The sequence below is a fragment of the Spea bombifrons genome, chromosome 11, assembly GCF_027358695.1.
Source record: "Spea bombifrons isolate aSpeBom1 chromosome 11, aSpeBom1.2.pri, whole genome shotgun sequence".
Classification (NCBI taxonomy): Eukaryota; Metazoa; Chordata; class Amphibia; order Anura; family Pelobatidae; genus Spea; species Spea bombifrons.
Window position 1 is genome coordinate 8,984,494 of NC_071097.1, and position 17,423 is coordinate 9,001,916.

Below are 17,423 nucleotides of genomic sequence, written 5' to 3' on the forward strand. Positions count from 1 at the left end.
AGGTTCTAATCCATCCTTCAATGTGTCAATAGAGAAAAACACATTTTCCAATTGACATTACAAACTAATGTCCTCATGTACTTTGTTACATCTGTATTCATAATCTTATGTATTTCAGTTGGGTGATTTTTATCAGTTACAAAGTTCTCATGAAAATGTAACTTGTGATCATGTATGGTGGCCACATTGTAAAAGTTTTGTGTTTCATTATGTGCATTTAATTGCAGAAACACCTTTTCCGCCAATAGATTCAGAATGTGGTGATTCTAATTTTGTTTCTAAGTTAATGCTATTAGCTGGACCGAGTAATCACAATTTTGATCCTTCTGCCGAGCTAAAGGAGAGGGACTGTTACAGGCCTCAGTAGAAGTTAAGGTTAAGGATTTAACTATGCAGAACTAGTATTTTCTGTCACATAAGATGTTTTTTTATGTTTTAAGATTAGAATGTTTTTGCTATTTTGTTTAAAAAATGATCAACAGCTTGGCCTTGGTAGTCATTTTCCTCTCCTGATTCTCTCCTGATTTTTTCTGACCATATAGTTACACCTTATATACATGCAGATCTTTGTTTCTTATGGGGGGCAGACGAGAGACAGAAGCTAGACTTCATATCGAGACTGACTGATATGTTTATTCTTATTTTTTATGCATATTTTTAATAGTTTTAATAAGCATTCTACAGTATGTTACACTCTGCTTAATTTTGGATTTATGGAATTTTGTTTGATGTTTAATAAATATGTAATTACTATATTGAATTCTCAGTCCTTTCTTATAATTGTGGTCACAATTTCATATATTGAATCTGAGACCTATCCACATGTATAAAATTGAGATTTGGTAACTTATCACTTAGGGTGGAGAACAACATTACATGAGAGGAAAGGTGTGAACCCATCACAAGCCCACTTTTGATTGGTTCTACAGCAGTTTTTAACTGCTTGAGTTACCAAACTTACAGCATTTGACCTGGAAGCACCCTGGACTTTCAGGTCAGTGCAGTGGCGTCGGCAGGGGGGGGCCAGAGGGGGCCATGGCCCCCCCTACATTATGCTGTGCCCCCCAGTGTGCCCCCCCAATTGAAATGCGATGCCGCTTTGACCCGGCCCACCGCCGGGAGACCGGGACATTTCCCGGTGTGCCGGCAGATTGAGCTGAAATTGTAGCCGATGCGGCTGACAGTTTCAAAGCGGTTTTAAAACCGAAGCGGTTTTAAAACCGAAGCGGTTTTACAGCCGCTTTGAAACTATCAGCCGCATCGGCTGCAATTTCAGCTCAGACAGTTTCAAAGCGGTTGTAAAACCGAAGCGGTTTTAAAACCGAAGAGGTTTTACAGCCGCTTTGAAACTGTCTGAGCTGAAATTGCAGCCGATGCGGCTGACAGTTTCAAAGCGGTTTTAAAACCGCTTCGGTTTTAAAACCGCACTGAAACTGTCAGCAGCCGGCCGTTTAATGGCTTGCCAATCGCTGAGGCTCTTCGTCCCGCCCCTTTGAAGATGCACCGTGATGCTCAAGGGGGCGGGCACTTTCGGAACAGATCCTCTATGACAGGGAGCACGCGGTAGGAGAGCAAGAGCAGCGGTGTTAAGGCGGAAAAACGAAGACTTCAAAAAAGTAATTATTTCATTTAAAAAAAATAGTTGAGGGTCTTCAAATGTCATTTGAAATTAAAAGGAGAACCCCCATTAAATATGTTTGGGTTAAAAATGCCATTATTTAATATTTGTGTTATTTGCTCTAAGTCAGAGCAAGGAGCAGTGCACTAGAGCAAGTACACCAGATCTCACTGGAGGTGGCACATAACAAGGGGGGGGGCTGCCTTGGGAAAATAAAATACATAAAGATGGTGGCTGGCAGGCTGGGGACATAATTACACATCATGGGGGGTTAATACACATTTGTATGGGGGCCATTATAATAACCATTACAAGGGGTTGGTGCATCAATACACAAGGGAGGGGGGCAGGCTTGGGGCATCAAATAAATCAATACACAAAAGAGGGGGGCTGGCTGGGGGCATCAAATAAATCAATACACAAGGGAGGGGGGCTGGCTGGGGGCATCAAATAAATCAATACACAAGGGTGTATAGCAAAAATGCACAAAGGAGGGTGGCTGGGGGGGCACAAATACACAAACAGAGCAATGTGGAAAGCATTTTTATACTAGTAGTAGTATATACTTAATAATATTAGTAGGTTATCCCATCCTGGTGTGGGGGTCCATGTGGCAGCAGAGCCTGCCCTGGGGTGTGTATTTGGGTGTCAGTGTGGCAGAGCCTGTCCTGATATGAGTTTGGTCATCTGTTTCCTGGCACTTTACTTGCTGTAGAGGGTTAAATAGAACTTTGTAATTTTTATTTATCCAGATTTTGTGGTCACTTCAGAGGACAAAACTTTCTAGGCCTAGAAATCAGTGAGAGGAAAAGTAAAGGTTTTGTGTTATTTACTCTTATTTCAGTCTGAATATATTATTAAAAAGGAAACTTAGATGTTGGTTCAGAGTTTGTGAAACTCAGTTCTTGATTTCATAATACAGGACACTATTCCCCTTCGGTTTCACAGGCCTTCTCAGACCAAGTGCTACTCAGCTTAGTTATATGCAGCTGTATGCATTGTGTTATCTGTAATGAGGTGTTCATTTGTTCATTTGGTGACGCAGCGCTAAGATGGTTGTAATGCATTAATGCATTAATATTGTTAAGAATAATGCTATCACTGTTTTGTTGCGCTGAATAAAACTGGACTTTTTCATCTAAAATTTTTTGCAGTAGCAAATGTTTGATTCCATTATGTCTAATCTTAATTTATTTGGGCCTTTTAACTTTTTTGATTTCTGGGATTTTAATAATGTGATAAAAATGATTTATAGTTGTTTGGATGTCAAATAGTGTGTATAATTCTGTTGATCTGTATCGGCTATGTTTCCATACATTATTTATGTATACATGCAAATACAGGTTTTTTTTGTCTAATTCAGTTGCATGTGTTGTTTCCATGTGTTGTTTATTTGATCTATACCTGAACTACAGGGTGTAAGTAAAAGAGCGGTATGGTTTAGTGAATGAGGGGACAAAGGGACTCTGGGGATGATTACAGGAGAGAGGACCTCTCACTGTCACGGTGCAGGACTGACTCTCACTGTCTTCTCCCGATCTGCAGTCAGTGTGGCAAATATATTTTTTTCGGTGTGGTAGGGGAGGGAGTGATTGCATGCAAGGGAGCGCTGAGCAGGACCCAAGGAAATGCTTGGGTAGGGTCCAATTTTTTCACTATAAAATATATTGGCAACAGGGTCTAATGTTTATATATATGTATATATATGTATTGGCAGCAGGGGCTAATATTTATTTATATATTGGCAGCAGGGTCTAATATTTATATATTGACAGCAGGGTTTAATATTTATATATATTGGCAGCAGGGGCTAATATTAATATATATCGGAAGCCGGGACTAATAATATATACCGGCAGCAGGGTCTAATATTAATATATATCAGCAGCAGGAGCTAATATTAATATATATCGGAAGCAGGGTGTAATAAGTGCATATTATGTAGTTAAAAATGCACGTCTAACGTGTATATATATATATATATATATATATAGTGTATATGTACCATTTTATAATTGGCCCCCCTACTTTGGTCCCTGGCCCCCCATGTGCCCCCCCTAAATATGAAAGCTGGAGACGCCACTGGGTCAGTGCTGTTATTTTTTTTAAAGTTTATTTTTACAACAATGATACAGTATAGTTCATCCATAAAATAATAATTATCAATGCACTTAATTATTCCTCGATCAAAAAAAAAAATACAGTGGATACACAAGTGCGTAAACAAACTATTAAGTTAAATATTGCATGGTCCTGCATAAAGCCATGGCAAACATTCATACCCATCCATTCAACCCATACTTACCTTCATTGGAGCTCGAATCACTTATACTTATATTGATTAATTTTTGTCATGTTAAATTATTATTTAATAGGGCATTTCTCCATTCAATGCTTCCAGATTTTAAGAAATTTAGTATATCTCAGTTGTGCTTGGAAGAAGCCATGTTCCATTAAGCATCGATGTTTTATTTGATTTATAGTATTCTCTATTCTGTATTTTTATTGACTCCTGTTGTTGCCATTTCCTAGCAATAATCACTTCCATAGCCAGGAGACATTGTATCGCCAGGGCTCTTTTATTAAATGGAATAGTGCCTAAGTCTAAATGGAATAGTGCCCTTTCCGGACTTTGTAATATATTAATATTTATAAGCTCTGAAATAATACTAAACAATTCATTCCAAGCTCGCCCAATCATGGTTATATCTCCAACATAGGGATGAAGCTCCCTGATTAAACTTAACTAACTTAACTGGAACTAAATACCATCGTAGCATAATTTTATAATGTAATTCTACCATATTTAAACAATGGGAGGCTTTGTTAACTTCCAATAGGCTAGTTATCCACTGATTTCGATCTATTTCGACACTAAGATCTTTTTGCCAGGAATCTAAAGCTATTGTGCTAATTGGATTTTCTTGCCCTTCCAACAGTAGATACCTTTTCCTCAAACATTTCTAGATAACTTCTGTTGAAAACATTTCATTAATCTGTTGTTTTACTGCAGATTTACCTATTATATAAAGATGAGAGCTTAAGTAATATATAATACTCAATACATTAAAAAATTCTGAATTATTAAACTTAGATTCATTAGAGAGCTGAGTTGGGTATTATATCTCCAGAGATCAGAATATCTCTGATCTTATTATTTCTATGATTATTCCAATTTCTAAGACTTAATTGGGAGATGTTCTTCTGTAGAGTTACTAAGTGATCCATTATCTCCCCAACCATTCCTACGGCCCTGGGCGGCCAGCATAATCGAGGCATGTCAGTAACACAGCCCCCTGCCCTGATCGCCATTCACAAGACCCTCTTGAGAACTCTCGAGTTCTGCATTCAACTAAGCAGGTCAATGGAGCCCAGCTCACTAATCACAATGTGATTAGTAAAATAAAATAAAAAAACATAATAAAAAAATAATAAATCTGGTCAGCGCAGACTGATGGAAAATGTATTTTATTGCATTTTTAACGCATACATTTCAATGTTGCAATTAATTTCTTGCACCGCATATGTGCAACAGTGGAAGAAAACACCACATTTTGTTCACCAACATCCCCTGATTCCAACAAGGCTTCACATGCATGGTTCATGCATTTTTTGAGGAAGCCATGAGGCCAAAACTGGAACATGCGCATATTTTCAGAAATTGGTTTGCTGGGCCCATATCCCATTTGGGACACTTTGGAAGCCCCCACTGTAAATGACCCCATAAAAGTATATATTTATGAACAGTAGACAAGTCAAGGTGTTCAACTAGGGTAATTTTGACATTTTTCAGGCTTGTTAGTGACAAGTTTAGGCCACTGACATTGATCAGGGGGACCGATCAATAATCAGTGACTTAAAATGTCACCGACAAGTGATCAGGTAATAATTGTGTATTTTTTTATTAATATTTTTTTTTCCACAATTACCCTAGATGACCCCTCTCTCTTTCTAAGGGTCATCCAGGGGCTGCCATAATGATCAGATCACTCCTATTGGCCAGGAGTGATCTGATCATCATCAGCCGACTTACTAAACTCACAGCATTTGACTTGGAAGCACCCTGCACTTTCAGGTCAGTGCTGTTATTTTGTTTTTATATATTTTTTTTAACTCTTGGAGCACAGCATTGACAGATATTTAGTTAACCCCTGAAATGCCGCTATTGTGTCGCTCTCATAATTGTGGCAATGTGGGGCGTTTTTTGGGGATGACGTACCTGGTACGTCCCGGTCTGGTGGTGACATGTGACCAGGAAGTACCAGGTACATCCCGGTCCGGAAGGGGTTAAAAAACCTTTTGATCGTGTATCCCATGAACATCTCTTTATGGTTTTAACCCCTTAATGACAAGACTGTTTCTTACTCATAGTACAGTGTGGGATAATGGCTCTGTCACGACCACCACCACACTGGCACTTACCACAGAAGTTTTTCTACCCAAAGTACTACTGCTGATGGAGAAGCCCCCGGCGGCAGCACCCCAGGATTTAGAGGATCCCAACAGTAAGGAGGCCAGGTAGAGGTAGGTAATATTGGAACGGAGTTGGATCAACAAGGTATTGGTAAAGCGTAGAAGGATCTGGTAAAGGATCCCGCAGGGTGGAGATGATGCCAAAACGGTAGTCAGGAAAGCTGGGTCAGAGCACCAAAATCGGGTAGTCATACAAGCCGTGGTCAAAATCAAGAGAGGGTAGTCGAACAAGCCGGGGTCAAAATCCAGAGAGGGTAGTCAGACGAGCCAAATCAGAAGCCAAATCAGAGAAGGTAGCGGTACAAAATCAGCAGGCAAGAGAGACGTCAGGCAAGCAAAGGGTCAATATACTCAGGAGACTAAACAGCACGGAGCACACAGCAAGACCACAACAGGGTAACTGGGAGGAGGATTTCCGGATTTGTAAATCCTGTGCCAGACCTAAGCTCCGCCCACTGGATGACATCACTGATGCAGCTTCAGCCTGCCATCAAGACCACGCCCCCAGCTATGCTGTGACGACACGCCCCCGTCTTCTACTCAGGAACCATGGATGTGCCGAGATCGGGTAAGTACTTGTCTCTGGGGGTCTCCACCTCGTGGTGCCCGTCGCGCACGGGCATTAGCTTGCCCGTGCTTGCCGGGACCCGGGACTGTGACAGGCTCTTTTAACATTTTTCTGTGTTGCTGTTTAGCTGTGATTTTCTTCTTTCTCATTTCGTGCACCCACACATATTATATATTGTTTTTTTCAGGACAAACATGGCTTTCTTTAGATACCATTATTTTTATCATATCATCTAATTTACTATAAAAAAAGATAAAATATGGTGATTTTTTTGTTAAAAATTACTTTTTCTCTTTTTTAATAAAAAACTTTTACTCATCTGCAAAAACGAATGAAAAAAACCTGCTAAATAGATTCTACTATTTGTCCTGAGTTTAGAAATGTTTTTATGTTTTTTTTTTTTGCTTTTTTCTGCATTTTATGGGTCAATAAGTACCAGTAGAGTTTTGCTATTTCAAAACCCTTTTTCCCCCAAAGCTGGTCATTCTGCCCCATGTGCTATTTCAAGTGTCTTTGAAGCCAGCCAATACAATTTACCCCATTAAACCAAATATTTTTGAAAACTAGAAGTACTGGAAATGCTGGTATTTTAACCCTTTCCATGCACTAATTTTACCTCCAGCCTTTGTGAAACTTTATGGTAGTAATTTTTTTTTGTACTTCAGGTATAAATTTACCACCCTGGTATATTTCTGTGTCAGACAACACCTTAATATGTGTTCAGTAACATCTCCTGAGCGCAGTGATACCCCCCATACATGGGTTTGTTGGGTTTGTTTATTTGTGAGGTAAAAGGCCACCTTTGTGAGGTGTGTATTTTTTGCCATTTAGACATCTGGTCAGTCTGTGCCCATGTCCCATATTTGGGACATCTTTGAAGCCGGCCAATTCAATTTACCCCATCAAATCATACATTTTTTAAAACTAGGCACCCTATGGGCATTTATAATGCCAATATTTTAACTCTTTTCATGTGGGAATTTTTGTGAAGCTATAGCGTGAATTGTAGGACTTGCTCATAAAAAACTTAGTTTTTTTTTATTTTTTTGGTGACAATGGGGAATTTTTACATGTTACCATATTTTTTTTAAAAGAAAATGTAAACATGTCTTACATTTTTATTTTTATTTTTTTTAAACTTATCTCACTGATTAGTGAGCTGGGCTCCATTGACCTTGCATGGTTGAATGCAGTACCTGCAGGAGGAGCTCGAGAGTTCTCAAGAGGGTCTGGATAGAAAACTCATTCAGTTTTCTATTGTTGACGCCATCTTGTGAATGATGTCTAAATGGCAAAAAAATGTAGTTATCTCATTGCACTGCACTGCAAGGGCAGGGGTACAGGTGAAGGCCTCTTGTTTTAAGCGGAATCTTAACAAATGTGACTGTTGTATGATTGGTGATTGGGATGGCAGTCAGACACCTGCTGTCCAGACCCAAGGTGACAGTATTAAAATTCTGGGAGTGGTTTTTGATTATGCAAATAATGGCGAGAGATCATGGGATATTGTTTTAGAAAAATGAAATCGTAAAATAGAATTATGGCAAACCCGAAAGGTGACAATGGAAGGGAGAATTTGAATCATCAAGGCAATACTTACCAATTATGATGTATTTAGGAGTGGTATCCCCCCTTCTGACTTGTCCGCAAAGAAACGTATGCGTGGTTGTTTTATGTTTAAGTGAGAAACTAAAAAGAGAGAAAGTGTGCAAACAAAACGTGAATGGAGTTAAGGGGGATGCCTGATGTGAAGCGTATTTTATATATAAAGTTTCTTACTATGTGTTTTAAAACATTTTATAAAGAATGAACCTTTTCTTCATTTTTACGCTACGCGGCTGGTCATATTTTTAGGAAATATTTTACTCTTTACTTTTACTTGCTGTCTCTTAACGCTTATCCGTCAAAGCAGTATATAATTTTAGAAAAAGAATACAATTTTATCACCCGACTTGTTCTCTCTTGGATTCCGATTTGGCACTGATGCTTTCCTTCTGGCTCTGAAACGGCCTGACTGAACACGTCTGCCCTGCCTGACGTGTGCCCAGTGCCCTGCCGTGTGTCCAGTGCCCTGTCTGAGGGCTTTCTGAGGGCGTTCCAGAGAGCGAGCCCCACCAGTCCGATTACAGCATACTATCTTGTGCCCGACTAGAGGCTACAGTGCACTACATCTGCCTTTTTGCCTGTTCCATATTTGGTCGTGTCTACAGCAAGTACTTGCCTTTCTTGCCAGCTTCTCCAATACAGACCATATCATATTACTATTTAGTAGACTTGTGCATTCGTCTTCGGGCGAACATGAAAACGAACACGAAGAGTGCGTTTTCGTGTTCGTTCCGAAGACATGCAGAAGAGAAGACAGCGGCGGTAAAACGTAGGCGAAGACGAAGACACACACCACGAAGATCTTCGTGATCGTCTTCGTCTACCACTCTCCTTCTAACTTACCTTGGCATCGCGGCAGTTCATGGAAGTGGAAATCCGCAGGTTCGCCGTCACGGGTTACAGGGCAGTGCGAATGAGCCTATTGGTCGCCTACAGGGACCTCCTCTGGCATCAACCAATTTATAGAACAGGGAGTTTAACCCCTTAATGACAATTGCCGGTCCTGGCACGGCACGGAAAAGCATGTGCTTTACGACAATTGACGTGCCAGGACCGGCACGTCTTTAAACGGGTGCAGAAAGCGATCTACTATCGCTTTCTGCACCCAAAAAGCGTTGCTGAATGCCTCGACCTCGAGGCATTCAGCAACGCCGCGATCGGCACGAAGGGGCCATCTCTGGCCCCTCCACGGGGCGTCAACGCCCGTTTTAAAAGCGTTTAGGAGGCGATCGACGATCGCCTCCTAAACTTAAATGGTGTCGCTGGAATGCCTCGATCAGGAGGCATCCAGCGACACCAAACACTAACCTTTTGATGGGCTGTGACCGCTCCGGAGAGCGGTCACAGCCGCAGCTGCCGGCAATCTTCGCCATCAAGGAAGATGGCCGCCGTCCTGTAACAGGAACCACAAATTTTAAAAGTTCGCTAGATGGTCCAGACCATCTAGAGAACTTTGGCTCCACTTGCAGGTTGAATACAGGTACTGCATTCACCATGCAAGTCAATGGAGCCCAGCTTTCTAATCACAGTGTGATTAGTAAAAATAAATTAAAAAATAAAATAAAATTAATAATAATTAGAAAAAAATAGTAAAAAAAACAGTAAAATGTAAAAATCATTTCCCACTGATGTCACTATCAGGGGAACCTCCAAGTTGAAAAAAAATGTTAAATTTTTTTTTAAAAAAAATAGTAAAAAAAAAAAATATATATATATATAAAATATATTTTTGTGAGCAAGTCCTAAAATTAGCATATTAGCTTAAAACAATTCTCGCATGGAAAGAGTTAAAATACTGGCATATTAAATGCCCGTGGGGTGTCTACTTTTAAAAAATGTATGATTTGATGGGGTAAATTGAATGGGCCAGGTTCAACAACGTCCCAATTAACACGGGGGGAAGGATGGCCACACATCTAATTTCCAATTAGAAAAATGCACACGTACCAAATGTGGCCTTTTAGTTCCCCCAAAAAATGACACACCCATGCATGTGGAGATGCACTCAGGAGATGTTGCTGAACACATTATGGGGTGTCGTGTGACAGCAGCATATACCAGGAGCTGTAAATTCATACATAAAATAGGTGTGTGTGGGAAAAATACACACACAAAAATATTACTGCAAACTTTGAAAAAATGCTGGTGGTAAAATGTGTGCATGCAAAGAGTTAAAATACCAGCATTTAAAATACCCTGTGGTGTCTAGTTTTGAAAAATATATGGTTTTGTTGGGCACACTGAAATGGCCTGGCTCAAAGATGTACCAAATAGGGCATGGGCAGTGGATCCCCAAATGCCAAAGTTCAACATTGAAAAATGCGCATGCCCCAAATGTGGCCCTTTTGCCCCCAAACAGCCAGGCAAAATCATTCACGTGGGGTATCGCTGCGCTCAGGAGATGTTGCTGAACACATATTGGGGTGTTTTGTGATAGTGACATAAACGAGAACATTTTAATTCATACCTGAATTAAAATGTGTATGACAAAACAAATGCAAAAAAATGACTACCATAAAGTTTGACAAAGACTGGTGGTAGATATGGTGCATGGAAAGAGTTAAAATACTAGCATTTGGAATACCCTGGGCTGTCTAGTTTTCAAAAATATATGACTTGATGGGGTAAATTGCATTGGCCGGGTTCAAAGATACCCGAAATGGCACAAGGGGGGAAGAATTACCAGATTTGGAAAAAATGGCTTTAAAATAGCAAAACGCTACCTGTACTTATTGCCCCATAATGGGTAGAAAAAAGCAAAAAAACATAAAAACATTGGGTATTTCTACACTCAGGACAAATAGTAGAATCTATTTAGCAGGTTTTTTCATTACCTTTTATAGATGAGTAAAAGATTTTTCAACTAAAAGTTAGAAACAGTCATTTTTTTCTAAATTTTTCACCATATTTTATAATTTTTTTAATAGTAAATAATATGATACAATCAAAACAATGTCATCTAAAGAAAGCCCTTCTTGTCCTGAAAAAAACAATATCTAATGTGTGTGGGTTCAGTAAACGGGAAAGAAGAAAATTACAGCTAAACACAAGCAGCGCAGAAATGTTAAAAAGGCCATTGTCACAAAGGGTACAAAAAGTAAAATCAGCCTTTGTCTCGAAGGGGTTAAAAAAGGCTGTACGAGAGACCCTATTGGTCGCCAGCAGGGGGCTCGTCTGCAATCAACCATTGGCAGACGAGTCCCCTGCTGACGACCAATAGAGTTTCTCATACAGACATTTAAACTCCTGTATTAACCCCGTATTAACCCCTTAACCGAACACGAAGTATGTCCACGAATATTCGCCCGAAGAGAAGACAGGAACAGGCGAATATTCGCGGAATACGAAGATTTTTTTTTTCCGAAGGCGAGTACGAAGACGAACACGAAGAGCCCCCTGGTGCACAAGTCTACTATTTAGCCTGTGGTGTGTTTCATTTTGCCTGTCTATACCTTCCCTCTGGTAATGATGCATTGTGGGGTACAAACTGAGCCTCTGATATTCCCTGCAACTGAGCTCCTACCTGACCTGCTTACAATGTGACCACTTATGTATAAGTGTGAGCATGGATGCCTATGTATTAGTGTGTGTAAGCGTGGATGTGGATGTCTATGTGTAACCATTCTGTGTACAAAAGTTGGCCTGGTCCCCAAGGAGAAAAATGTGTCATCACCCTCGTGATGAAATGGTAAAGCTGTCCTTAAACTCACTGCACTGATTTTTGCCATTCCACTCTTTCCCCATTCTATTCAACTTCATCTATTTCTGAAAATCGTGTTTTATTAACTTTTATTAATCTGGTCTGTTCTTATCCAGTGTTTACGTTCTTTGAGAAAATAAAACATGATGCGCGGAATTGCGAATAAATGTGTATATACACACAGTAGCCATACACATGGTGATAATAAAGAAGCTGTTTATTTGAAATATACATATTAGTCAGATACAAGTGCGCACACTTGTACAGGTTCGGTAGAAATACGTATTTTTATATTTTTATATCAAAATGTGTACAGGAGATTACACAAAATACTTGATGTGCAGAAACGGGAGCTGCCTTTGTGTTACCAAGATTTACTTCACATTAAATGGGAAATCTTTGGAAGATTACAAACACTGGAGTAGGCAATACAAAAGGTTTACTCTCTCAGCAAAATTTAATTAGGAATGCCTGCCAAATGACAAAAAGGAACAGATTGTTTTTGAACAAAAAAATCAGGGGCTCAGCCTCAGGTACTAAGATATTTTACAGAGCACTTGCTTGCTTAGGTTGTAATCTGTTAAAAAGACCTCTGAGGTTCTGAAAGCTTATGTGACTTTACATCTTCTGTCTTGGGCTACTATCCATTTTCGTTATTTTAAACAATAGGATTCACATACACCTGGAAACCTTATTCGAACAAGGACTCAAGCTGGCAGGTAGCAGTTCTCCACACGTGCACTACTGTTGCAGACAGCTGGGTAAGTACAGTGAAGCAGTGCAGAAGCAAAGAGACAATCCTGATGAATGTTAAAGGAACAGTGTAGTTCAGAAATGTGTACCTTTATTGTTAAATGCATGTCAATTTTGCATAGGCTAAACTGCATTTTACTTAAGTTGGCGTGCAAAATCTTTAGTTAATGGAGTTAGTAATGTTGTCTCATGTAACTACTTCCCTGTCTTTATCTATCTCTACTGAAACTAGAAAGGATTTGTCAGTACACTTTCACATGATCAGAAGCACTCCCATTCTATTTTTGGGAGATGAGCTCTAACTGAGATCAATAGGAAATGCTATCCATACCTGGGAACTCTCTGGGTTTGACCAAGATTCTTTGATTGAAGTGCTCTTTCTCTGGGTCTCCAGATAACTTTCATATTTATTTGGTTAGTGCTTGTTTCTGGTATATGTGCACTGGGACCTGACTTGCTTACTAGTAGTTATACATATAGTATGTTATCTGCTTTTTCATGAAACACCAGGATTTTAAACATCTCACTGAATAGAGCTCATAGTATCCAATAGCAGAAATAATGGATGCCAGTCCTTTGTTTACTCATAGTCTTCGCACCTAGCTGTAACACTTATCTACAGAAGCCATTCTGAAGTTCTCTGCCAGAAATGTTTGCAATGCAAGCAATGCCCAATATAGGTCATATGTGATCATGAGAGTCTACTGTTAAACCCATGATACCTAAGGGACCATTTAATGTAGGACACACATCAAGTCTTAAAATACTATGGAACTACCATTAATACTTAATATTTTACTTTTCTAGTGCCCTATACAGGCAAAATAGATTATATGGATTATAGATAATCTTGAGGAGGCATAAAATTAAGATCTAGGTGCTTCCTCTGACCTCTTGCTTATTATGTCTCTGGAGATTCTGGTAGTTATGTCAATTTGTGACCCTCTTTGCTAATAATGTTCCTGTATCAGAGATCTGCTCATTATACATATGCACACCTTTGGCAAGGAGAAAAACACGATTGAAAATTTGACAGAGCTCACAAATGAGTGCAGGCATCCATTTTGCTACCAGTGCAGGCATTACAAAATCAATTTATGTGTTTTTTCTTTCTCTTTATATGTAAAGGAAGCACCATACAATCCGGAATACTGGGAGACTGGGGCCACTTGGAGTCAATATTTGAGGCCCAGCATTCACAAGTGCATCCACTAAGCCACCATCAAAATGATTTCAGGTTTTCACCTTCCTGTTGATGAATAAGAGATGTCAGTTAAGGGGAAGCATAAACATATATAGAAGCGTCCACATAAAATAGTAAAAAAAAAAAGTATAACAAAACTCAAGACTTGATGGAAAACCAGAATAAATTGTGTTTTGCATGCAACAAGATATTAAACAAAATAACTAAATTAGGAATAGGAACTGGGGACTCTGGCTAGGTGTGGGATTCTCAATTCTCAATTAATTTCATTCTGAAAAATATGAGGGTAAAGTGGCAGATCGCATTCAAGGGATTTCAATGACAACAATCAAAAAGATTTGATGGTAAAAGGTTTATGATTTGTGGGTCAAAACCTGCATAAACTATATGAGTGTTAAGAAATATAAAATAATGAAATCATTTATATGTATTGAGCAAAACACTTTGGCTTATACTGCTCAACTCCAGGCCAAACCAGGAATTGGGCTGAGCCTCCTTCTGGCAATGAAAGCTGTCTATAGATATCCCATTAAAAACAGTCATGTTACTCTGGTGCTAAAAATACAAAAATAATGAGATTTGCAGTATGTAGGTTTAACGTATATGTTTTTACTGCAGGTCAAGTATTTACAGAGATTTTGCAAAAATCGTCACCTTTTAACTTCTACAGGATCTAATGGCATAGTATGACTATCCCATTGCTGGTACAGGCAAATGGTACCAAAAGATCATATTGTTCAAATTACCTAATTATGGCTTTACAGCTCTAAGACACAGTCCTCAGCTTTGGTCATTGTTGACATCTAAATATCTTAAACTACAATTATGATCACCAAACAAAAAGCACAAGCTGTGGGTACCTTTAATTAATGAATCTAGTTATGCTTAAAGTTGTGACTATGACAGTTCCCCTTTAAACTGAAGCCTTTTGAGCTCATAACTAATAACTTTGAATCCCATTATGCATTATTAACTTTGAATCCCATGAAAATGGATTTTTTTCAAAGATTAACTAAACATTTTGAAACACTTGAAACATTTTATGGTGTTCTGTATTCCTAGTTTGCAAGGGACAACACATGTTTTTTCATAATGCAGACCCACATATTACATTTAGATTATGTACCAACTTTTAGGTATTCTTTGCTCAAAGAGCAATTTTCAGTTTTGTACTGGAGATAAGTGCTTCAGCCCTATTTTTCATGTTACATGCTTATTAGACACGGAGGAATACTTTGAAACTAACATTAATGAAACAGACTTATAAGCATGTTGCCTTGGGTAACAAATATTAATGAAGGAAACTGATGCTTAATAACGAAGTCAGTAATGAAATAAGGAAAAAGAGAATGGCATTCAAAACACATAAATCAATGGATTAGCAGCGTTGTTTCTAAAATACAAAGATTTTAACAATAATTGCAAAAGGGCAATGACCATATTGGCTTGATTATAGGCCACACCCATAAAGTTTGGTGCTATTTAAAAGAAAAATGATTCCTATCGCTTCCTAAGCTGTTTTAGCGGGGCGCCGCTGTGACCTTTGATGATCGGTGCGGCGGCCATTTTTCTTGTGGGGAGGGCTTTCCTCCCCGGATCCATGGTCAGCCTCACTTGTGAGGCTTCCGTGAATGCTGCAAAGCCGCTTATTGGCGCTTTGTCATTTTCACCTTGCACTGCAAGCCTGTACATGTATGGACTTTGTCGTTAAGGGGTTAAGAGACAGAAGACATGGTATTTCAATATTGATAGTGTCAATTAGACATGTGTAAATTTTTGTTTAGTTTTTGCTGCATTTTTGGGGGGCAACAAACTTTTGCTTTGGATGAAATTTTTTTATTCGGAAGCGACATTCAGGGGGGTGTTCACAAAAGGAGAGGTCCCTGGCAGCTTCATTCACCTACAGTAGCACAATCTCAAGGTTTGGGAAATGATCCAGACTCAATTTTGCACTGCAGGATGTCACCGCCAGCAACAGCACTGTGACGGAAGCCTCCATCACTGGGGCCACTGCAGAGGCCTGAGAGCCAGTCCCCTACCTATCAACTATGGGCCCTGGCTTTGTAAAGACCTTGGAATTTATTTCAGCCAGTAATAGATAGTGGAGATTGGGACCCAATTGTACTGTTAATCCCTTTACTGACCCTGTTGTCTCTGGGCGGTTTCTATCTCAATATCTTGACTTATGTTAATGTGTGATTTGCTGGCTATATCCAGCAATGCGTGTGAAAAATAAAGTAGTCTTTGTTTTGGTTATACCCTACACTGAGTCTCGGCTAGTTACTGCGAAACCGTGGAAAGAGCGTGTTGTCCCAGGCTAAGGGAGCACAAGTCAGCCGAGGTAGTCGGTCGGACTATCCAGCTCAGTGACAAGCACCACTGCACTAATGAATACACACATGGTACTCAATTGGACCATTTTGGTTAATTGAAGTAAGGTGATATAGCAGAAGTAGTAGTAGGGTACTGGGAGTGGATAGACACTGACACATATCCAGCCCCATTGTACAGGACACTGAATTTTACCAAAAATTGGAAAAAAATATTAAGGAGTAAGGATCACAGGAGCAGAGCAGGGCATGGGACAGGCACTGGCAGACAGACTGAATCTTTCCCTTTACATTAGAAAAAAAATTAATCCCCAGCACATGGAAGCCATCTGCTCCACCAGGTGTGGGGAGAGCGGTGTTCTAAGTATGGACACTTTGGACACTGTTGGGTGGTCATGAAAGCAATTACTGGGGCACTAAGGAGAGACCTGGCCAGATAACAGCTAGTCTAACTTCGGGGAGCTTGGATAGACACCCCAATGATCTGGGGTGGACAAAGAGTGGTGGTGATCAAGCGGGTGACTATGTCCTCGTGTAAACATAGTGGCGTAGACCTGCCTTCTCCTCCTATTCCCTCATCTGCTGGCTTACCTTCACATTGTGGTGAAAGTGCCTGGCAATCTTACTGCACCGATTAGTTTCAACAGCCTACACTGCTCATCAGTTGGAATAGCTGCCCCTACCAAAAGGTGCAGTACATGTGATGGGCATCGCAAACCTACAAAGTCCCTATCTTTAACCTATTTCAGAATGTTTGAGGCACTGTTATAATTTATACTGCCTGCCTGTGGTTTAATCCACTGCACCAGCATCTTCATAAGAACTGCCAAAATATTGATGTGTGATGCTCATCCATAATCTCAGCATGGAGTAGTAAAGATTTATAAACCTACTGCCCTTCTGCCCTAATTCTACCCGTGTGCCACGTGTCACATAATTCCACCCCTCTTGTCACCATGTGTGCCTACATCAGCTACAGTGATATTGTCCTTCAAATATTTGGGTAGCCACCCGCTTGCCATCAGTAAAATAAAGGCATGCTGTGCTTTTGTGGGCGTTTTCTCCAGCTGCTTTGTATTGGTCATCCTTCAACTATGACACACAAGGCTGGTAAATGGATGGCACTACAGTCCTGCTGAAGGTGGAGCAACAGAGGAAGCAGTACTGGGGAG

The 17,423-nt window shown here is 39.8% G+C and overlaps 1 protein-coding gene and 1 long non-coding RNA gene across 2 annotated transcripts in view; one reads left to right on the plus strand and one right to left on the minus strand.

The window, feature by feature from the left end:
* Positions 1–17,423, plus strand: part of LOC128469323 (uncharacterized) — a 173,484-nt gene that overhangs the window by 96,159 nt on the left and 59,902 nt on the right. The gene's annotated exons all lie outside the window — the stretch shown is intronic.
* CXCL12 (C-X-C motif chemokine ligand 12) overlaps positions 12,164–17,423 on the minus strand; it is a 29,695-nt gene continuing 24,435 nt past the window's right edge. The window contains exons 4-5 of the mRNA XM_053451135.1: positions 12,969–13,966; positions 12,164–12,500 (exon numbers count right to left, since the gene is read on the minus strand). Coding sequence (XP_053307110.1) covers positions 13,951–13,966 — 16 coding nt within the window. The 3' untranslated portion in view covers positions 12,164–12,500; positions 12,969–13,950. The remainder of the gene's footprint in view (positions 12,501–12,968; positions 13,967–17,423) is intronic.